Raw genomic sequence first — 23875 nt, 5'->3', positions numbered from 1 at the left:
TGCTCAGCCATGATCAACACTGAAATTATTTTTAGACTTCTCGATATTCGGCGAATTCATCGCGTGATTATAAACCTTGTAACAAATGTTGAAAGTCATTGCCGTGTTCAGCTCATCTCCGAATGCTTTGCATGACCTATACGATCCCAAACTCTTTTGCTGCTTCTCCATTTTAGTTCGGTCCTTTTCCTACAAACATTTAATGTTCGTTGAGCATCTCGCGATACAAACAGACATGGGTTGGAACCAACATCGCACAATGGGATCATTCGTATGGTCTTCTTAAAATAGAACACATTCGGGTGGGTCTCGCGTTTTAGAGAGATTTCCTTCAAGAGAGCAAGAAAATGAGTAAATGTTGATGGTTTTCTCAGTTTCGTTGTACCTTCTCTTATTTTTCCGCTTGTGAAAATTCAGTCGGATGTGATCCACATGTTGTGTAGGTTCGGTTTTCGTTTTTCGGTATTGTAATTCTCGTCTCGTAATTTAATTGAACTTAAAAATTATTTCATATTTTCGTAAACACTCTGTAGAGGACCAATTTACGTGAAAAAACTATACAGTGGACTTACAAAAACCAATCAGCTGATAAGTACACCGTCGCAACAGCTGTTCTGTGAGAAGCATTCATGATAAGCATACATATGTGGTTGATGGCCTAGCCGATTAGCACGATCATTCGAGATTAACCAGAGCTTATCATTAATCGTTCATTGACCACCTTTAATGCCAATGGCTTCTAGTTCAGAAGATCAGCGCGTGCAGTGGGCTAGTGAAGCATCACAGTGTTTGATCTGTATGAGACACATTGACGATCCTCGGCTCTGTCCACAATGTTCGAAGCTGTTTTGCTACAGTTGCATCCGTGATTGGTTACAAAAGGCGGAGCTAGAAAGTGGTAATCCGGCATGTCCGAACTGTCGGTGCCCGTGTGGAATAGATAATTTTGTTAAGATTCTTGAAGGCAGTCCGTTATATCCATCGAAACCCATCGACAATGACACGAGCAAGTCAGATCAATTTGACGCATCGTCGACAATGCTTGACTCTGGAAAGATACAGCAACACCTAGAAAAGATACTACTAGAAACACAGGGGCTATTTAACGAAACTGATCGTCGCGTTTCAGAGGAGTTGGAGAAACAACGAGCGCTGGTGAAACAAACTAAGGATAATCTGATAAAGACCATAAATGTGATGGTACAACAGGAGCTCAAAGATATACATCAACAGTTCCATGCAAAAACGGGTGAAATCAATGCGTGGGCCGATATATTGACAAAGAAATTGGACAAGCATCAATTTGCACTATTGTCCGTAAAGGCGACGGTGGGACAAAATTCTCCTCAAGAGCTCGTAACGAAGCAGTCGGAGATTGAAAGGTCCTGCACACAAGTCATCGAAGGTTTGAAAACAATTTGCCTGAACGTCAAACCGCCTTGTTTTAAGAGGTAAACATTTCCATTTAAAATATGTAATGTTGATTGATTATATTCATATAACGTAGTTGTTGTTGTTTAATACGAAATTGTGTCCTTTTCATTACCCGTAGTAACCTAATACCCGAACCATCAACATGGAAATTTATCGTAAATAAGTACTCATCAGTAAGGCGCACGAATGAAGTTCAGTATTCAGAATTAGTTACGGATGATATTGGTTCCGTATGGCGTTTGGAAGTACATCCGAGTGGGTTTGAAGACGCCAAAAACACCTCGCTCAGTATTTTCCTACAGCTGTACAACGGGATTGTTGGAAACTATCACTATTCGATTGAATTGCTGGGCAGCTCTAGGAATCACCGCTACGAGGATGAAGCATTTTTCGAGCTGCGGAGGGGCTGGGGTCAAAATCATTTCATCGACTTAAAGTCCTTGCAGGAATCGTTTCTTGAGAACGACGCACTTGAGCTTACATTTTCTGTTCGAGCACTCAACCTGATCGACAAGTACGAGAAAATGAAAAAACGAGCAGATCTATTGACGACTGAAGTTGACCAATTAAACAAGTAAGCCCCATTTGTAAAACGTACAAAGAATCGTTCAAGTAATGATATATTTGACGTTTTCAGGTTAGCCCATCCAGACTGTTTAACCGAAGTGATAACCGTTCGCAACGTGGTTGATGCAATAAAATCGTCTAATTGTCTATATTCTGACATTCTAAATGATGATATTGGTGGCCGGTGGCGGATACAGATCTACCCTGGTGGGAATGCCGAGTGTAAAGGGCAATTTTTGAGCATTTTCATCGAGCTTTGCTCGGGCATTGCTAACAAGTAAGAATTCCGACAAGTCCGTAATTAAAAACTGATCAATCTCAATTAAACTCACTTTATTTACTACAGATACGACTTTACTGTGGCGATTTTGCACCAAAATGATAAAAAGGTCGTCAAAAAATCGCTAGAATATTGTATCCAACCATCGCTACCTTTCGGGTGGAAATCGTTTTTGGGACGAGAAGAATTAATCAACAATGGTTACATCCAGAAGGATTCACTTTCAATTCGTCTAACTATAAAGCCACCAAACGCGACCCAGAAGCTGATCTATTTCCGCCAGTATCATGATCAAGCTTTCGGAAATATGTACCCACAGCGGAAAGAGTCTGTAGCTTCCAACGATTGCAAACCCACTACGTCACAGGAACCGCTAGAGTCACGGCTGCGCAAAACTTCCATAAGCTTCGTTAAAAATCTTTTCACCAAGTCTCCCAGCACTGATCAACAATAAGCGTGCTTCTATATAATCGTGGAATATTACAATAAAAAGCATTTTTACTATCCCAGCTTACATTTTCTATTTTTTTTTATTGTTCAGTTGTTTAGCAACTTTTTTCCTTTTCTGAGTCGTTTGGTAGTGTAATGAAATTCACGCCATCAAACTCACATACAGCAAACCAGAATGGTGAACTGCCATTTGAACACGATTATAAATCAAATCGTATACCGGGTAGCTATCGAAAGTGGTGGCTTACCCACGTGAGAACCATCAAATTTGTGTTACAACGACAGTAAACACGGCGGCCAGACTCGATTTCATTGAACTTGATCTTACCGATTACCGGTACTGCGCAAACGCTTAGCGCTGCGTTTGCGCATTAACTCGTGAAGGCATTGCCTGCCGTAAACGGCGAAACTCGTCGCGAGGCAGCGATAGTATGGGTGGGTTGAGATTATAAGAAGAATAGGAATGTAAAAAGTTACGCAGAACGTCACGATTTTTTGGCATGCAACACCGCGTCAGCCGTTATACGGCACTTAGCTCGTGGTGTAGCGTCTGTTATTATGTTCAAATGGACAGTGATCATACGGGTATCTTTTAAGAATACCGCGTACTGAGAGAAATGAACTTTGATATACTATTACACCATTTAGAAAAAAAATCTGTGAGCATCGGTACCAAATAAAGCTACGCGGTAAAGATGGTAAATCAGTTATTATTTCATGAATCGTTTTATTGTATTAATCATAATTTTCCTTTCTATTTTTTCGAAGCATCTTGTATATCACTTCAATCATGTTGAATGCTAGCTTCAAATATAAATAAGTTTTCTTCATTAATTACATTAGAGATGTTTCGTTAAGTTAATCATCATTTAGTTAATCATCATTAAATTTAATTAATGTATAATGGGAAAATACTTTACTATTTAAACTTTTTCAATCTTGGTCTTGTTATAGACTTTTTATACATTTATTATTGTCGATCAATGTGTATTATATAAGGTAGATAAATATTGTTATCGGCAACACAAATCAGGAAAATACAAATTCATATAAAAAATGTTTGAGGAATGCCACACTATGGCTGATGAGATGAGCAAGCCGTCTGTTCAAAAGAATAAACTTTTTCGAAAAAGTGAGATCTTCTAATTGCTGTAGGGCAACACAACAATCCTTTAAATAAAATCTTACATATCAAACGCTTCAAGGCAGTCAGACGCTTTGACGTGAAAAAGTGCTGTGCATCACATGGAAATATATATGCTAATTGTTGAACTATTTGGCAATAAAGTGAAATTTTAAATTCAATCCAATTCAAATTTAGAAAAAGTAAAAAAGAAGAAAAAAATGGATGAAATCCCTGTGTTTCTATACCCTTCTGCATAGTTACGCAATGTAATGCGATAATATATAATGAATAAAAGGCGTTTATTGTTATGATGTGACTGATTGATGTGATTCCATAGCTGTGTAATACAAATATATTGTTGCTTTGTGTTGTACTATTTTGATAATGTAAGTAGTATTCTCTTGTAAAAAAACATGCTTCATGACATTCATTTTATTTGTATGATCCATACTGATGTTACAATCCATTAGAATGAAAACTAAAATAATTGTATATGAGTATGCTCTATGAATTATGCCAAGCATTACTTCATGCACTGACAGCTGCACGGAAAGTGAAATCAAAGGCGATCGATAGAACACGACCGGTCGCGTCATCTGATCATTGATGTGTATGCAAATCGAGTATTTATTTTTTTCCTCCCTTTTGCCAGCACGTGATCCGTTGCATTTAGAACCAAACAGGGTGGCTAATACGGAATTCACAATCCAATCATAAATCAACTGTCAAGTGGTTAGGCCTGCGCAGTTATGCACTATTTGTTCGTGAACGCTCTTGGAGCGGTACTAAAGAGTCACGAACTGTCGGTCGAGCGCAAGTGTGACATTCGCCTTCAGAACATTCCTTCATAGTGAAAACACCACTAGTCAAATTTAGCACTGGGGTCTTGTATGTATGTATGTTAAATTTTGCATGCAAGTATAATAGAGATCGCTAAACTAGTGTTGCTCATTTCCTTAAACTCCCTGACCACTTCAGTAATGCGCTACCGTCGCGTATTGCGTGATCAAGAGTGACCGACTTTTCCGGGTGTAGTGTAGATCACGCCATACCATCGTTTGGTGGCAGACAATCAGTAGGCTGTCGTCGAGAACGCCACCAACTGACCTCGAAAATTTTACGCCACGTACACGTTTGTCATTTCCTTGAATGATTCACGGGCAGGCAAACTGCCGTTGCGCTAGTGATGTCTGCTGCCGTCCTGGTTGCAGCACGCTTAGAGGCCTAGGGGCAACCAATCATCGGGACGAATCGTAATCCAGCTAGGAGTAAATGACAATGATTTGCTGCATAATTGCATCCGTTTATCGTGCGGGACTGGAGTGACACACACTGGCCGACTTAAAGTCGGAGGTGATCGAAACCGCACCTGCGCTGTTGCCGATCTCCAGAAACAAAGTGCCTCGATTATTTTGCCACTAACCCGCATTAACACCCAGATCTGCACAGCATGGTGTAATTATCGTTATTTTCTGAAGTACCAGCTGTGCTTCATTAGTGGCACCAGAAATTCGCATAATAGTTGTTTTTTTTTTTTTGCACTGACGCCATACGTTTCCTCTTCGCTCCTGTTGCTCCTGTCCCTATTTCAAAGTTTTCCGTAGCGGCATGCTTCTTCTTCTGGCATACGTGGATGGAATCTAGTTATCGGCACGTCAGACTCACTTGCCTGACCTGTGCCCGTACGTGCAGTAATTTATACATCGCCTGTGTGCAGCCTGTCCAGCTGGTCGATCGCAGATTCTCCGAAGGGTCCACTTTGGTAGCTCGCACTCAGAGTCGAGAATATGGCAGTATGAGTGGCCTTATCAGATTGAATTATTGAAATGCGAAAGACAGCCTCCAGAGCTATAGAGTAAACGCCACCTAACGACCGATAATCGGAATCGATTAGTCTCGATGATGAGGGTGAAGTGGACCCGATTTTTGAATTGCTTCAACTTGTTATCTGATCGCTTGGAATTGGGTTATTTAAGAAAAGGAGTGATCAAAATTGGAGGTTGGGTGTTTGTTTTCGAGATGACTGATAAATGAACTGCCTTCGACTCATTTCGTTTGGCGAATATCTCAGGGATGGGGGAAATAAAAGTTTAAGTAGCAAAAGTAAAAAGTCAGCTTTATTGGGGGTGAATTGAATGACTTTTATCAAAACATTAATTCTGAGTGCCGGAAAACCATTGAAAACTTTCTTCAATAAAATTCAAACATTGCAAACGATGTAGCGTCGATAAGGAAATGCGTCCGTTAATAAAACCAGTCAAACGACTGTCTGTCAATCATTTCCATTTATTTGGTGCAATAAACCCATGTCGTCCAAGAGATACAGCAGCATTTTCAGAAGCAACCAAATGGATATTAAAAACAAAGAAGATTGCCGTTATTTGGACATCATGTGACCCCACTCCCAGTTAACGACAGTCGTCGGCCTTGAACTCTTACTTCCGTGATGTTGTGAACTATCCAATGCGTACGATGCACGTATAAAACAAAACGACCATTTCCCTCGTTCATTGAGTTCTCCACACGCGCACACAACTGGTTCCCTCTAGGATCTGGAGCGGAGGGGGAGAGAAAAGGCTTTTCTTTCACATCCACATTCCCGACAAACTACTGTTGTCACTGATTGCCTGCAAAAATGGTTAATGGGTGAACGGGTGCCCCTTGCCTTAATGTATGGTGTGTGTCGAGAGTCATTCACTATCTTGCTAAATCAATAATGGTATTAATAAAAAAGCAACAGCAAAGAATAGGCCGATAAAAACAAGAGACATTTAAATTGTCAAGAATCTGTCGTGGCGCCATTCGTTTCTTGTGACACTGGGGAACTGGGGCTGGCCCGCAGATGTAAAGGTGTTAAAGGGTAAGCAAACCAAACGGGGAAGTAGGATTCTTCATTTACGACTCTGCGCAGCGGTTAAGCCCTCTTTGGCTCTTGATCCGGGAAATACACACAATACGCGTTCAACCATGAAGAGGTGCATCTTGCTTGTAACTGCATCGCACTTGGCTTGAATGCAAACATCGATGACACTATCGAGAGATCTGTCCACAAACGGTGGGGAATAAATTAAACAAGCTCGTACTCTTGAGGGTTGTCTCGAAGAAACTTGGTTGAGAAAAGAGAAAACGGTGCAAGGAGTGACAATGCCGCAAGGAGCGACGATAGTCTATAGCAGGTCGGAAGTGAAAACAAATCAGTAGCAATTAAATACGGCCGCGGGCCGATAAACCACAATTTGCACAATTAGCATAAACAATATTGATTTTCAATTATTCAACTGTTCCCTCATCCACATTTGTGCTCTTTTCATGTTCTGATGGTATTGAAAAAACTATATGCTTGCGTTAAACTAGGACTTTAGGTCAAAGGGGCTATTCTTCATTAAAGTGCATTTATTTTTATATTGAACATGTTCAAGTTGTTCGTTGTATTAACAAACACTGAGGTTTTTGTCGATTATCTTCAATCTGCCTAAGTAAAGAAGATTTTTGTATCCCTCGCTGCGATTCAGTGTTTCATTCCAGGGGTCTCCAAATTACGGCCCGCGAGCCGCATGCCCTCTGAAGCCTACAATTTTTACCCGATATGACTTTGCAAAGCAGTAAAAACATAGTGTCTATTTTAATAAAATGTTTTTAAATAATAATACTTATAATAATAATAATAATAATAATAATAATAATAATAATAATAATAATAATAATAATAATAATAATAATAATGATAATAATAAAATACCATTAGTTATTTTAAACGAAACTCGAGATGAGATGTTTTAGTTTTTGATTTATTCGTACTTTTTTATGGAAAGGAGATTTAATCGTTCATCTATCAGCTAAAGGTAACGTCAAAATGACCCAACAACGCTGTTTGTGAAGCAAAGAGGCCTGCCAACTCAAAAGTTTTCAGACCCCTGTTCCATTTCATTCGTGCAGTCACAGGTGTACTAGTACCTACAGAGACAGATATTTTGCTTACTGCGTGAAACACATGATGCTTGATGGTAATTAATTTTCCACCTTTTTGCATTAATATTCAACGCCTTGTCAGTTCGTTTGATTGGAGCCCATTAGAGCTTTAACAGAATAAATTGAATGAATAGTGTTTAACGAAGCCGTCGCGCGAGGCCTTCTACCGAACGGGTAAAGCCGGGGTAAGATTTGTTTGCCAGTTTAAAATATGATTATTATAATAATTCTGCCAGCTATCAGTAACTTTGTAATTAATCTTATGCTTTATTTTACCATGACTTGACCCCTGGGTAGGGTTCCACTCCCCTCTTCAATAAAGGGGGGAGCAGGTAAAAGGAACAGAGCGCAATCATGCATTCTTGCGGGATGCATGTTACTAACCTATCCCTCCAGTCACGACCACCGACCGATATACAGACGAGCACTGAGCTGGGAGACTGAAACCGTGATAAATTGAAAATATTAAATGCTTGCTTAGCTTAGCGCTTAGTGGGTAACATCCATTGTCAGGCAAAAGAAATTATTGCTTTCATTTTCAAAGCAAAGAGAATTCTATGGTCAAGCACTGCTTGGAAGGAATACAAAACCCCATTAGAGCAATGTTCACTTTTTAGTTCGAAGGAGAGATACTTTAGATTGTTGTGAAAGATGATTCGCTTACTCTTGATGCACGTATTACATCAGTTTTATTCGGTAACTGCATACTGCTACAAGTCCTTCGTGTCCTATGTCTTCCTACCCAATTGCAACAAGCCATCGGTTTTCTGTCGCACACGCTTGTTCGTTATTTCTCGTATCCAGTTAGGAACAAACAAACGCATTTAAAAAGATCGGTACTAACGTTGAAATAGAATTAGTTCTCTTGATGTGCTGTTTTTAGTTTTTTCAGTAATTCAGTGCTTTTGAGACGATGTCAAAAAATAATATTTTTCCATGAAAGTCAAATGAAAGCCAGAATCTATGCGATGCTTCAAACAGTATCATTTTGTAATATTTGTTGCCAAATCAAGCAGATCCTCATGAAAAGGAAATTGGAATATTTGTAAAAGAATATAAATAAGTCAATTGAACCTTGCATTAAGCTCGTTGAGTTCTTAATTATAATTTTGACCAAATCTAGTCCAGCATGTTGCAACGGTACAGCTCCAAATGTATCCTACTATACTTGATAAATGCTTCCCTTAAGCACTTAAATCTTCATGCATGTTCCCGGTTTACAAAAATGGAAATAGAAATGACATATGTAATTACCGTGGTATTTATATGTTATGTGCAGTCAGCAAAATTTTCGAAACACCTATCAAGTGGTTTCAAAAATATAATTTCCAACAAACAGCACGGCTTTCTACCCAACCGCTCAATTGAAACTAACCTTCTTTCTTTATTGAGCACCTGCTATCCTTCAATGGACAACGGAAAACAGGTAGACGTAATAATCTACACCGACTTCAGTGCTGCCTCTGACTCTTTCACTAAATGCTAATTTCAAAACGTTCAAGCTACCGAGTAAATGGGGCGCTAGTTTATTGGCTCTCCTGTTATTTAAGTGATAGGCTTATTGCAGTGAATATTTCCTCCTCTCTATCTGCACCATTCACCAACACGTCCGAGGTTCCAATACAAGGCAGTATTCTCGGCCCTATTATTTTTAACATTTTCATAAATGATGTTATTTACGTTATACCATATTGCGAAAAATTGTTTCATGCAGATGATATGAAAATGTCCCTACCGATATCAGATCAAACCGATTGTTTAACTCTTCAAAACTGTTTAACTTGATTTAACTTATGGTGTAATTCCAATTGTATGCGTTTCAACATATCGAAATGCTTTGTTATATCCTACACTAGGAAAAGATCTCCCATTATTTGCGATTATAAAATTGATGATAGATCAGTGCCGCGTAATAATGTGATCCGCTATTTAGGTGTTTAGATTTAGATAGCAGACTAACGTTACAGAACCACTATGAAGCAATACTTCAAAGATCCATTCAGTATAAAAGCTCTGAATTGTGCAATTGTCCGTCCTACCTTAGAATTTGCTAGAATTATTTGGACTCCGACACAGCAATATTTAATAGATAGGCTAGAATCGGTTCAACGCAAGCATACTCCTTCATTGTTTTATCGTCCCCCGTGGTCTCGTAATTCTGTTTGTCCCTCTTACTGTCCTAGGTGCCTGTTATTTTGACTAGAACCTATGCAACATAGAAGAAAGACGGCACATTGCTTATTTATACACAAACTTGTTAGCGGATCTTTAGACACCCCGTCAATTCTTAGTAAATTGAACTTTCGGGCCCCCAGTAGAATTTTAAGAACCAGGATATTATTCAACATTGAATTCAGATTGACTTATTTTGGATCTAACGATCCTTTATTAAAAATGATAACTCGCTAGGAAACAATGTCGACTTGAACTTAAACTTAAACAATTTACAGACCTTTTTACATAGCTTAATATGACGCATCCACAGTTTATGTTATTTATTTGGTTAATTGACAGTTAAACTAGTTATGTCTTTCGATGCGTTTTTGTTACCACTGTTCTATAGCATTAATTATTGAAATAAGTATGTTATGTAAGCTTACGCCAGCTGGATAACTTTTGGAATAAATAATAATAATAATAATCATAAGTAGCTAAATACTTCCCAGACAAAATCTTAGTTTTGTCGAGAACACCTTTGTTGGTAAGTAATCAAAAATTGCTGTGTGCTTGAATGTTTGACCAGATGAATTATTAACCAGACGCATAATCATTATTAACGTATCGGTCAAATCATATCAATTGAGCCAAATTTTTAGCAAAAATCAATACAATACATGAGAAACAATATTGTTCAACTTTGTTGTTGATTTATACTGATATTTAACACAGCATTGAGCACGTATGCTCTTTTAACCTTTAAAACTCTCGTTTCATCCAGTTTGATAACGCATAGAATGATGCCTGTAGCTTTAATGCTTTACAATCTTCTCCAGTCTACAGTCCACTCACAGGAATAATTCTATTTGCCTCATATTGAAACAGATCTTTTGTCCATCCTGGTTCATTTACATTTCTACGCTTGCTGGTTATAAAATAATTTCTCCAGCACATTAATGTCAGCGCCATTCAAATGTAAAAAATGCCCTACTATGATGTCGATGTGCATGCGAGTCATTTCATTTATCTCTCAGTTCAATTACATACCAACAACAATATGAGCCGACCACCCGGAGCGTTCGATTGTGTCGTGTTTGAAAGCTCGTCGTTGAAATTGTCCTCAATGAGCAGTAAGTAACGATGTGTGAATAAGCTGGATGATTTGTATTTATGCGTTTCTTGCTCTCCTTTAAGTCTTTTCAGTTTGTACTAGAGTTTTTTCGTAGTTCATAGAAAAACTACAAATGAAACATGTACTATCTTAATCATGTACATGTACTATCGTAACTGTCATAATGATCCCTTGCTAAACTGCCTCAGGCAGTTTAATACTGATTCCAACCACTTCGACTTTACATGTTCTTTGCCATCCTTTCGTTCCCGTCTTCAAGCCTCCTCTCCTTCCACTTTAACCATTTCCCAAATAGCACATTTTTTGTTAAGAATTAGTCTTCACTAATTAGAGCTAGGCAGTGTTAGTTTCTAAGCTTTATTTTTAATATTTAAACCTTAAAGGTGTTGTATTTGAAATAAATAAATAAATGCAAGTATAGTACATGTATGAGTATACTCATGCAAGTATTTATCGCATCATCGATAAATCAACTCATGCATCGATCAACTTCAAACATGATCATTCCACAACGGCTATTGGTGATGTGCTTCATGGTGTTATGTTGCGACCACCCATATATGATATTTGATACATCGAAGTGTCGGACCATTGCGTACTCTAATAACATTCCATTGGAACAATTCAATTTGAATGCATCATTAAGCACATTTTCTTTCCTTCGATTGTTTCACCACCGTTTGAACAAAACTCGAACAATGTTGTCTTGGTATTGAAATGTGTATCTGTTCTCTATCATTCTTGAGGCTGGTGGGGGGAGTTAGAGATGATAGTTGGGAGGGAGTTGGAGCTGAAAATCATACCTTTCTCATATTTGGTACAGTTGTTTGGATTCCTCTTTCGCTATTTCTTCCCATGACTCCCAAAGCTCGATAATGGCACGGGCATCCGACAACATGACAGTGATGGCCAATTTATGCTAATGATCATATTTTCAAGATTGTGCATTGTTTTCTTCATACTCTATTGAATCTACGATGATTTGAACGTTGAGGTTCATTCCAAAGATGGATGGATGGATACCTTATTACTTATTGAATTGTACTAGTACATCATACGCTGTGATTTCTCTAGTTTCAATTGCGCAAATATAACCACCATTTTTAGAAAAAAATAATATTTTGCTTAACAGCAAAAATATTCGAAAATACCTAACTAGGGCAAGAGCAGCGAGAATGAGAGAAACAATTTATTTTCTTCGAATTATTGGTTTATTTTAACATCTCTTAATTTACGCTAACGGCATTCCATTAGCGCTCATTTAGATAAAAACAATCATTAATTGTCGGGCGGTCGGGTGCAAAAAAGTTTGTCTATAAACTAACAGGAAAGTACGATCGTAATAAGCGGCATCCAAATGCACTTTTTATCTTTCAGACTGTTTTTTTCGAATGCATCATCGTCGCAAAAGATGAAAGAAGCGATTAATTAAACACGGACTGCAAAGCAGATTAAAACGATCGTTCTGCGTGCACTCTGGTCGTAAGGACGATTATTCATCCCTACATATTTGTGGTTTTAACCATTCCTTTTATGGGTTTGGTTGATTGCGTTTGGTTTGCACTGGCCGGACCTTCAGCTGGACAGACGCATAAAGATGAGGGGTTGATTCGGCACAATTTTGCTTTATTTTAAACATCATTCTTAGTGACTGATAGACCGTGATGGTATTTTAATTGGGTAATATTGTTATGAGTTCTTTTCCGTTAAAATTTCTTACTTGTGTTCATCCTATTTAAGTCTAGCAAAAAAAAATCAAAATCTTCACCCCGCTCATACGTACGGTTTGCTTTCATATTCGCTTTGTAAGGCTTAAGAGCGAACTTTTTGATGCTGACCTCTGTCAGATTTAAAGGACCACACCAAAGATGCTTTTTTACTGGTTCTGGGAAGATTAGAATACCTAATCTGACCATTGCTATGTGAGGGGAAGCAGAATGTGAAGTTAACATACGTCATACACTTGCACAACATTGGATAGTGTTGGATTGTATAAAAGCCAACTAACCGACCAGACCATTTTACCGTTCCCCTTTATCGTGGTTCCTGGTCCTTCCGTCTACTCCAGCGTTGGACTGTGTAGAAATGTTAATCTTCACACTGTTTTGTGTTTCCTGTACCATTGCTTGATCTCAACGGCTGGCTTATGAAATATATTTGCTGTCATTCGAAAAACGATACCGTCATCCAAGTGTCGGACCTCCTAAATGTATAGGTGGAATGTTTTAGGCAAAACGTGCAAGGCCAAAAATCGTCTAATTTGATGACCTACATCAGAATTACCAAAAATTGCCGGTAGATCGTTTCGCTTCGAAAACATTTTTTTCACATGTTTATTCTTGTTTTGAGCGCATCCTTATGCTTACCAAGCAAAAAGAAACGTGCAGAAAGATGCATATACTGCTGCAGCATACTGTACGCTGTACAGTATAGACTTGCAATCAAAAACATGATTTGAAATTTTTCTTCTTCTTCTTCTTCTTCTTTGGCTCAACAACCGTTGTCGGTCAAGGCTTGCCTGTACCACTTGTGGGGTTGGCTTTCAGTGTCTTATGTATTACCCCCCATAGCAGGATGGTCAGTCCTACGTATGGCGGCACGGGGATTGAACCCATGACTTGCATGTTGTTAAATCGTACGAGATGACGACTGTACCACGAGTCCGGCTAATTTGAAATTAGTTTTTAAAAAAATAATGTTTATAGGCAAAAACTAATTGCTCTTCTTTATATGTGCTTTTACAGAAGCTGCAGTGAGAGAATCGACCTTGCGAGTAGCTATAGTCAATGATGACAGCGGGAGCAGTAGGATAGTACCATCAGTATCTGATGGCCACATTAGTACCAATAGTATTATTAGCAATAACATAGATAATGGCGATGTGATGCAGGCGCATGAAGTAAATAACGATACGGAATTTGCGTACATTACCAAAATAGCGCGGCCCTTGCATCAAGATGATCTGTTATACGAATCCAAAACAGGTAAGCAAGCATAATCTTGTAGGATTTTATAAGCAAAATACAAACACTTAAAAGCATTTCATTTACTTTTGCATTTAGTTTTACTTCGTCTATCACATTTGGTCTTGCTGACACATAAATGTTTACTATATCTTTGTGAATAATTACCTCTAGCTCATGATGTCGCCCGTGATGCCACTGGTGCTTTTCGAAGTAGATCGTCAAAAATCTGGGATCCTCATCCAGAGTACGAGCTGAACGTATTTGGGATCAGAATGCATATTAAATTATCGCATGACGGAGAATTTATTCATAAGGATATGAAGGTAAGAAGAATGAAGTACGTGTGACATCATAAGTGAGGATGAGATGTTCAAATTACAAATAAAATCTGGCTATTATTGTTTATCTCGACTTGAAAATGAATTATCATAACATGATTGCATCCCCTAACACATTTTAAACATAGACATACTAAAAAAAAATCTCTGTTGCTATTTGACAGGTGACTCATTTTTTTCCAAACGAAACTTTACGCAAGCCCGAGGATCACGAAGAAAGTAGGTGGCTTCAAGGTTGCTATTACAAGGGCAGTGTTGTAGGTGATGCACAATCAAACGTTCGAGTGTCGTTATGTGAAGGAATGGTAAGTCAATATTACTGTATAAAGCAAAATAATTTTCATATTTTCTTGATTATACCACTTTCAGATATTTAGCTACATTATCTAATGTAAATTATATTTGTATACCCATTACGATAGACATTCTTTTTTATAAAGAACTTGGTCCATACGAAATTTTAAATCATAAGGGGAATATGCCAAGAAGGAAGAATACAATTGCATAGCTGTTGCCTTTTATTTCTTTATTGGTATATGTGCATTTACTGTTGCATCGATGTGTACTATCCTTTCAATACATTTGTTTTATCCTTTATCCTTTAAAAATATTATCTTGCCTAAAAACCTAAACCTAACCTAAATCTTGCCTAAAAACAACTTGCCTAACTGTGGCAGACAACTCTATGCTATTCCAGGAACCGCAGTAACCATGGGCAAGCCATATATTAAAATGCAGTTTTATTTTTATTCTATGAAATTGATGCCAACAATATACTAATAATAGCAAATCATTTGCGCTTTTGCACCATCCACATTATTGCAATTTACGAAACATAATTAGTATTGCCATAATACGAAACATAATAAGTATTGCCATATTCATATTCGCCTAACAAATCTTAAGTTGCGAGTTTTTCGACTTATAGTACTAAGGAAAACACATTTACTATAACCCTAAAAGGAGTAAATATGATATCGGGAAATATTTTCATTTAGCCATGTACTCTTTAACTTTCTTCAAGAGGCGAATGAGGCCAATTGGCTCAAGATCTCTATAAAAATAAAGAAAAAAAAAAATCAGAAACCAATGTTTCTATTGAGGAATCGGGACTTAATTTCGTACGAAATTGCGCAAAAAGTAAAACTGTCAATTATTTAAATATAAAACCTAATATCTTCCCCCAATATTATAACATTGATTTGTACAAAACAATCAAACAAGACCGAGAAAATGTAGAAGTTTATGTCACAGCCCTTATCAAAGCTAGTTTGACACACCATAAACCTAATTAAATTAAATATTATCGTCAAATAAATTTTGTGCTTCCCAGTTGTATATAATTGAATTACCTATATTTGGAACAACAAATCACCAATAGTTTCATGTGACAATCCAATTTATTCAGAAAAACTAATATTGAGCCATTATCATTAAATACCTCTGTAATATTCACCAATTATTCTGTATAGAATTACAACTAGGCTCGAGTTGATGCCAAAATGTGTTGGCACATTCAGTTAAGACGAGTATATTTGCTCATCCGAGTTCACCAACTGGTTGCTGATAGATAGTTTAGTTTTAATAAGTTCTTTAGACCATAGGTTTTCATAAAATGCTCTTTTTATTATAAATACACCTCCATTTTTTTATACATTTTCATAATGCTTGATTTCGATTCTTTCACAAACGGTTCATTTGGCTCGGGGTTTCAGTTTGATTTGTGGTTTTTAGTAGACGTGCACACATTTCTTGGGCAAGAAAAACTTGACGGTCTTGGTGACCGACTTGTTGCTCATGTCCGGGTTGACTCCCTTGCGGATCTGCTGCTTGTACAGCTGAGCCACGGAATCGGTAGCGTCACGGCAGTGGACATCGACGTACTTGGGAGCCTTCTCGGTAGCCTTGCATTGCGAGGCGCAAGTTGGGAGCGGACGGCTAGTGAAGCAAATCTTGTCACCCTGCTCGACGTACTGAGCCTGGTATTTCACGGGGCACTCCTTTTCGGTGTATTGCTGCTTCTCAAAGAAGTGCTCACGGTTTGGCTTGCGCTCTTCCGACGAGGACGAGTTGGAATCATCAGATTCATCCGACGACGACGAAGACTCGGACGAGGATGAGTCCGAAAGATCAAAGTCCTTGTAGTAGTAGTTGTAACGCTGACGTCCGGCTTCCTGCTCGCTGATGACGTTGCCGAAGTAGTACTGGGGCTTGACGCAGTGCTGCTGAGCCTTCTGGTGGTACTCGGTGAAGTAGGCCTGAGCCGGCCCACTGCAGTTCATGCCGGTGAGCGCGTACGAAGCGGCAAAGTATTCAGGCTTGCGCATGACGCACTGGTCGGGGGTGATGAAGTCGTCCTCTCCTTCGCCATTGTTGGTACCGCAAAGACCGACGAAGTTGTTGAAGTACGACTGGTCGGCGAAGAAACGGGCACGGTATCCGTCGAACACGATCTTGATGTCGTCATCGCGGAAGCTGATCTCCAGCTCGTTGCCAGGCAGGGCATAGACGCGGATCAGCGGCTGATCGCCACCATCATCATTGGTGTACATTTCGACGGCGTACTTCTCGTGGATCTGCTGGGGCTTGCCATTGATGTAGACCATCGGGAGCTCGTGTCCGTGGGGGATGATATCGATGTTGTAGTCGTTCTGCTTGTACTGGCCAAGGATAGCCTTCAAGAAGAGCTGGTTGTCCTCGCCGTGACGGGCCAGGATGGTGATCTGCTCATCCTCTCCGAAGCCGTTCTTCCAGTTGTATTCGTAGTCCGAGTTCATGAAGTGCGAGTCCTGGGCGTAGAAATAGTAGTCAGGCTTGACGGTGTGCAGCACAACATGCCAGCAGTTGCCAAGCTCATAGTCGTAGGTCTTTCCATCGAAGGTGTTGACGAATTTGTTCGACACAGCGCAAGATGCTGTAGAGGAAAGAAAACAATGATTGGTATTTTTGGAGCGTGTAATAATGATGATGTTCCGCCAGTATACTTACGATGGTAGTTTCCGCGGTAAGCGTAGTTGAACATGCGCTCGTAGTAGTCAAAGTCGGGGTGGACGGAGAAGAAGTAACGGGCGTATTCGCTTTCGATCGGGTAGTTCTGGATAGCGAAGCTACGGTCAGATCCGTAGAAGGAAGCGTTGTAGTAATCAAAGTACGGAGCCAGCTGGAAGTCGATCTGGAACTGGTTGTGCTTGCCCTGGAAGAAATAGTCCTCGTTCCAGTACGGGAAGGTGAAGTAACGAGCGTAGTCGAAGAACTGGTAGGTCAGGTTCTTTGCATAGTTCGAGACATCCTTGTACTCAAAGTTGAACGAGTACTGATCGAAGTATCCGGCCTGGCGAGTGGCGTTTTGACATGCGGGCAGTTGGAAGTATCCCTGGTCCATCTGCTGCTTGCAGCTCTGGCCAGCCTCGGAGATACGCAGGAAGTGGCGGTAGGGCTCCGACTGGATCAGCTTACCCTTCATCGAGACGTGCGATCCTCCCTGGCACTTCTCACCGTATGCCAGCTCCCAGTTCATGCTTCCGACTTTGTCAAAGTTGAGAACATTGAGGAAGTTGAGCTTGGGCATGTTCGGGTACTGGTTGGTGGCCGAGAAGCACATCTGGAACTGCTTGCCAGAGAACGGAATGAACTCGAAGAAGGCACTGGACGACACGTACGGGCTGAAGGACAGGAACATCAACAGACGCTCCTTCTCGTCGACTGGGCTGTCGGCATAGGCGGTGGTAAACACGAACTCAGCCTTCTGCTGCTTGCCCTCGAACACGATTCCGAAATCGTAGACATTGACGTCGCTGTTGCGAATACCGGCACCAGCGTTGCGCATGAACTGCTCCTGTCGGCGCTGGCTTCCGGCGTAGTAGACGAAGGGCTGGGCGTAGTTGTACTCGTTGTAGAATCCAGAGTATCCGTGGCGACTCTTCGGGTGTTTCACGTCGGCGGTCTGGAAGTCCTGGTCGTAGTCGGCCTGCTTGTGCTGCAGCACAAACTTGACATTCTTCACGCTGGTGCGCTGAGCATCGTAGTACAGGTTAAACTGATGGTAGTGGTAGGTCTCCGAGGCGAACGGATAGACCAGCGCAGACCAGTAGTCGTGCTGCTCAATGTGCTTCATCAGGTAGGCGTAGTCGATGAAGTCCTTGTCGTACTTGGCCTGGAAGCGCAGAGCAACGCCGGTCAGCGACTGACCGAACGACTGCTCGAACGACTTGGTGGTTTGGGCGCGATCGTGCAGAATGTGCACGCTCGGCTGCTCGGCCATCGGGCGCAGATCGGCGATGTCCTTGTATCCGGTGTACGGCCACGAGCTCATGTGGAAGAGTAGCACGTCCTTCTTGGGCTCCAGCGGCTGCACGTTCACTTCAAAGTCGTTGTTCTCAAAGTCGAAGCCAAAGTCGAAGCTGAATGGCAGGTATCCCTGGAACTTCTTCTGGTAACCGGCGACATAACGCTGGTGGTCGAAGGGCGTAATGAAGCCAACCTTGGCATCAACCAGGCGAGAGTAGGCCATGTTCACATCAGCGGATCCGTTGAACCAACGGGGCATATGGATAAAGTCGTCGTTCTCCTTCTCGGGGTATCCAGTGGGGGTCTTGAAAATGCTCGGGTAGGTGGTGGCAGAGGCCTCGAACTCGAACTTCATCAGAGTCGGGGTCTTCAGGCTGTAGTGGAATGGCAGACCGGTGGCCAGCGGGAAGGCCATGGTGACAACGTTCTGCTGATAGAACTTGGTCATGTTGTAGGCGAAACCATCCTCGAAGTCCTCGAAGTACTTCTTCACAAGGCTCGGGAACTGCTCAATGGTCTGGTTGTTGAAGGCGAAGAAGCGCTCTCCGTTGAAGATCTGGAACATGAACTGACCCTCCAGCTCCTCAGCCTCCTCGGGATCGATGTTCAGCAGCTTGGCGATGCGGGTGGTGGACCACTTCTGGAACTCCTCCTGGTTCTTGTTTCCGAACTGCTCGTAGTAATCGTTCTGGTACTTGTGGTTCTTGTTGTACTGGCTGAAGTAGTCCTTGAACAGGTGCGGATACTGCTTGTAGTACTTGTAGTAATAGTCGCTAGACTTGTACTCCTGGTGCTTGTTGTAGCTGTCGTACTGCTTGTCGAGCAAATCGAAGAACGTCTCCATGCTCGAGATCAGGTAGTAGAAGGTCGAGAAGCGCTTCAGGCCACCCATGTTCTTGCGCAGGTGGAAGAAGAAGCCGCTCGGGACGTAGTGGTCGTCAGCAGCGATCTGGGAGAAGTACATGCGGTACGAGAGCTCAAGCTCCTTGAAGGCAAAATCACGCAGGAAAGTGCCAGAGTACTGCAGGCTAAAGTCACGGGGGTTCAGGTGCTTGACAGCGGCCTGTGCGTTCTGGGAGAACTCGTAATCATCATCAAACTCATCAGCCTCGGAAGCGCTCTCCAGAGCGGTCTTGACGGCAGCGCGGACGTACGTGCTCGGGTCGTAGTGGGTCTGCTCAGCCATACGCTGGAGCATGTATACCGGGGGCTTCGTGCGGATCAGCAGGTACACTGCGGCACAACGGACCTCATGGGCATCTCCGGTGTTCTGGTACACCTTGAACAGCACAGAGCGAGCCAGACGCGGGTAGTTCTCGACCAGACGGTCCAGAGCGACAATGAAAGCCAGACGCTGGAAGTGGGTCACTGGGATCTTGCCTTCCAGGTACGGTTCGAAAACGTTCAGGATCTCGGGGTGTCCCAAATGTCCAAGACAGCGGATGTACACCTGCACCTTCACGCTGTCACCAGCCTTGACGGCTTCACGCAGCTGGTGCGCGAACCACGGCACAACCTTGTGAGCCACGATCTTGTAGTCGGCATCAGCCAAACGGCCGAAGCTATACACCGGGTAGTAGTTGTAGGCCGAACGGTTGTTGACCTGGGCACGGTTCAGGAAGTCACAGTAGGAAATGAGAGCGGTGGTGTTCAGGTACTCCTGATGCTGGACAGCGTTAGACGTCACCAGCAGGAAGTACTCGTGCATCACCGTTTCGGTCGGGTAGCGGATGGTCTTGGGCAGAGTAGCGATGACGCTGGCAGCTTCATCACCACGCAGTTTCTTCTCTTCGATCAACTCCTTGATCACCTTGAAGGCAGGCGGGGTACCGGCCTGGGCCAAAGCGTCGCGGAAAGTGTTCCAGGCGTCAACCTTCTTGGCGAACGACTCGCTGTGGTTGCTGCCCTCTTCGCGTTCCTTCTGCGAAACAAACAGCTTCTGGCAAACGTCGTAGATGTCCTGGTAGTGCATGGTGCGCAGAACACGGGCCAAAATGGTGAACTTGTTCAGCGTGTTCGACTTGGGGACCTGGGAGATTTCCTGCAGCTCGTCGGCGATCTCGTAGGCCAGCTTGTAGGCGTAGCGAGAGGCATCGACGTTGTGGGCGTACTGCACGCTGTATCCCTTGTATCCAGTGAAGTAGGGAAGGAAGGGAGTCTGAGGGGCATCCTTCATGCTTTCCGGGATCGGCTGGTAGAACTCCTCGCTGCTCAGCGAGTCGGAGTCGGACTCGGAAGAGCTGTAGAAGTCGTGCTCATCCGACTCCGAAGAGCTGGACGAAGAGCTGCTGGACGAAGAATCATCGGAGCTAGACGAGTCGGACGAGGTGTCGTTTTGCTTACGCAGACGGTACTGGTCGCGCTTGTACGCTTCGTAGTACTGCTTCTCCTTGAAGGCATTCAGATCACGACGGTTGCGGTTTCCACGACGCTCGACTTCCTTAGCCTGCTTCATGTACTGCTCAGCCGGGCTGATTTTGAAGTTTTCCGCTTCCTCCTCCGAGCTAGAGCTGGACGAGTCCGAAGAGCTGGACGAGTCAGAGTCGGAATCCGAAGACGACGACGACGACGACGACGAAGAGTCATCGGTCTCGTTGGCCGGACGAACGAAGTTGTTCTTATCATGAGCCATGTTGTAGCTGTACACCAGGTCGACGAAGACCTGACGATCGTCAGCTGGGCCTTCGGGGTACTTATCGTAGGGCGTGATTTCATTGAGCGTCATGTTGACCTGAGCGTAGACCATAGCCTTCTGGCTGTTGACCAGCGACGGGCTGACCACAACCTTGTTGACGGTGGACACCGACTGGATGGTATAGTTGTACCAGTTGCCGGTCAGATACATCTGGGTCACTTCCGACTTGGTCATGATGTTACCCATCTGGTTGGTGTTTGGCTTGAAGTCGCTGAACCCGCTGAAGCCAAAGTGGAAGCCCATGCGCTGCTCGCAATGGTCAAAGTTGCGGGACTTGACAACATGGAACACATGCTGGTCCTCCTCGAGCCACTGGGGCTGAGGAACCCATTCCTTGTGGGACTGGAAGTGGAATTCCGGGACTGGGTTGACGTCGTAAAGGGTTTCACATTCGCCGGTCACCGATGGCTCCATGGTCTTGTACACACCGGTGAGGGTGTTGTTCTCCGGGAACTGGTTGAACTCCGACTTGATCACGTACGCTCCCTGGGTGTCCAGCTGCAGCTGGCTGACCCAGCCCTTGAGCATGTTGACCTCGTGGTTGGGGACCGTCTTCTCAACATAGAAGCCCTTGACGGCTCCCTTGTTGTAGTAGATTCCGAAGGGCTTCGAGCTGAATGGCATCGGCTGCCATTTCAGGTTGAAGCGCGACAGTTCAGTGCGGTATCCACGGGGCAGATACTCGTTGAACGCCGCGTACGTCGGACGGTCAATGTAGGCAACGACGTAGTTGTGATCCTTGGGACGGATCACCAAATAGCCGTGCGTCACAATGCCGGTCCAGTAGTCCTCGAGGTCCGGCAGAGCGGTCATGGTTTTCGTCGTCACGTTGTACACGTACTCCTTGTTCGGTTCCCAGGCACCGAACTCGAAGCCCGTCTTGTTGAACGGGCGAGAGGAGGGGAACTCATACTCGTACGAGTACTGGTACGCCGTACACAACCCCACTGTAAAGCACAAAGCAGCACACCAACCGATTAGTTATATTGCACGGCAGATGAAATCCTTCGAATGGAATAGCCAACGATTGAATGAATAACACTTACCAAGCGTGAGGAGGAGTAACTTCGCAATCATGGTTCGGTTGTTCGCAGTTGCCCGGATGCTTTGAATGCACTCCAAAGCTCGAATGTGCCTTCTGGTGGTCGCAGGATCATCTTTTATACCTCAAATTTGCTGATCTCACGGTCCTGCTATCATCAGATCTTTTCAGCTGCTTCGAATAGAGTAATGACCGCCGTGTTGAACGATGAAATAATTTTTACTGCCCACATGTTTACAGTTCGATTCTTATCAGTGCAGCACAACGTCTTTGCTAAAATTGGCAAAAGCTGAGATTGTGTGGAAACTTCCAAGAGTGTGTTTTTTTAATGAAATCGGTCAGTGGCTGCCTTAATCAATGGTTCCATTTTTGCCACCTGTCTTAGTTTGATTAACCCACAATTGATAGTAATCCTTTCTTTCTGGCATACTTTTGAATTGTGCAGTCTTCGAAGTATTTGTTATTGAAAATAATCAGTAGTTACCATAATCAATGAAATGGAACTTGGAACTTGCTTTTGTCTATTTCATTGATCCTGGAAGTTGGCTGGGACGTGGAATTGTTTTCAGTCAATGATTGTGTTCTTTATGTGCTTTACAATACATTGATGAATGAAGCAAATTTTAAAGCGAGTATTTTTAAAATCAGCCTTATCTTTGTCCAATGTATAAATCGCGTTAGTTTATCAGTGTTTGATTAGTATTTTGTTTACTAATAAGAGTTTTGCCTAAGAGTTTTACGAAGTGAATTACCAACATAATAGAGATTTGCGATCTATTACGAAATGTCTAAAATATCGTATCTACCTTCTAGCTAACAGATCATTTAATTAAACTAAAATAATGTGTTTTAAAGATCTCAACTAGTTTTGAGTATTTAAAACTATGATGTCTATGATTGACTGGTTTGATTGAATGATAAAATCATTTCCCGAAATGGATTCTTCTTCTGTTTGGCTCAACAACAATTGTCGGTCAAGGCTTGTCTGTACCACTTGTGGGGTTGGCTTTCAGTGTCTTATGTATTACCCCCCATAACAGGATAGGACTGACTCTACGTATGGCGGCACGGTCCATCTGGGGCTTGAACCCATGACGAGAATGTAGTTAAGTCGTACGGGCTGACGACTGTATCACGAGACCGGCTCCCAAAATGAATCAGAGAATACTTATTTCGAAATCCAAATCGGTCTTGGAACATATCAATTAGCAAACCATAATAATAATAAGTATTTAACAACACGAGATGGTCCGTTGATGTATTGAAAGGACGCGCTGGCTCCTACAGTGTCGGACCTAACCTTAGTCAATTGTAAATCTTTGTTTACGGCTAATAGAAGCCATACCATGAGTCCGGGTACTACAAAACAGTTTAATGTTTGATTTTAGAATTTTACTTCATAGAAAAACGACTACAAATTTCTATATCAAAT

General features: G+C 42.2%; 3 protein-coding genes across 11 annotated transcripts in view; 2 read left to right on the top strand and 1 right to left on the bottom strand.

Annotated features, from left to right (window-relative positions):
- Window positions 1–23875, top strand: part of LOC1274038 (A disintegrin and metalloproteinase with thrombospondin motifs 9) — a 157191-nt gene that overhangs the window by 67707 nt on the left and 65609 nt on the right. For all 7 annotated transcript variants that reach the window (XM_061642677.1, XM_061642678.1, XM_061642673.1 and 4 more), the window contains 3 exons: window positions 13860–14099; window positions 14253–14404; window positions 14584–14724. In XM_061642677.1, coding sequence (XP_061498661.1) covers window positions 13860–14099; window positions 14253–14404; window positions 14584–14724 — 533 coding nt within the window. The remainder of the gene's footprint in view (window positions 1–13859; window positions 14100–14252; window positions 14405–14583; window positions 14725–23875) is intronic.
- On the top strand, window positions 375–2795 carry LOC1274040 (E3 ubiquitin-protein ligase TRIM37). Of its 3 annotated transcripts, none has more exons than XM_061642680.1 (5): window positions 408–439; window positions 534–1451; window positions 1553–2008; window positions 2072–2278; window positions 2348–2795. In XM_061642680.1, exons 2-5 carry the CDS (start codon window positions 727–729, stop codon window positions 2733–2735), a joined length of 1776 nt encoding a protein of 591 aa, XP_061498664.1. In that variant the 5' UTR covers window positions 408–439; window positions 534–726; the 3' UTR covers window positions 2736–2795. The 3 variants fall into 3 exon arrangements, with proteins under 3 accessions (XP_313102.5, XP_061498664.1, XP_061498665.1); XM_061642681.1 differs by lacking the exon at window positions 408–439 and adding an exon at window positions 444–462; XM_313102.5 differs by having other exon boundaries at window positions 375–1451.
- LOC11175611 (vitellogenin-A1) lies at window positions 16025–22598 on the bottom strand. Its single transcript, XM_061642669.1, has 3 exons — window positions 22448–22598; window positions 17408–22348; window positions 16025–17333 (listed from the first exon to the last, which is right to left on the bottom strand). The coding sequence occupies exons 1-3, from the start codon at window positions 22476–22478 to the stop codon at window positions 16150–16152; spliced, it is 6156 nt and encodes a 2051-aa protein (XP_061498653.1). The 5' UTR covers window positions 22479–22598; the 3' UTR covers window positions 16025–16149.

This window comes from Anopheles gambiae, chromosome 2 (genome assembly GCF_943734735.2).
Source record: "Anopheles gambiae chromosome 2, idAnoGambNW_F1_1, whole genome shotgun sequence".
NCBI classification, from domain to species: domain Eukaryota; kingdom Metazoa; phylum Arthropoda; class Insecta; order Diptera; family Culicidae; genus Anopheles; species Anopheles gambiae.
The sequence above is the reverse complement of the archived record's forward strand: the minus strand, read 5'-3'. Positions and strand labels throughout refer to the sequence as shown.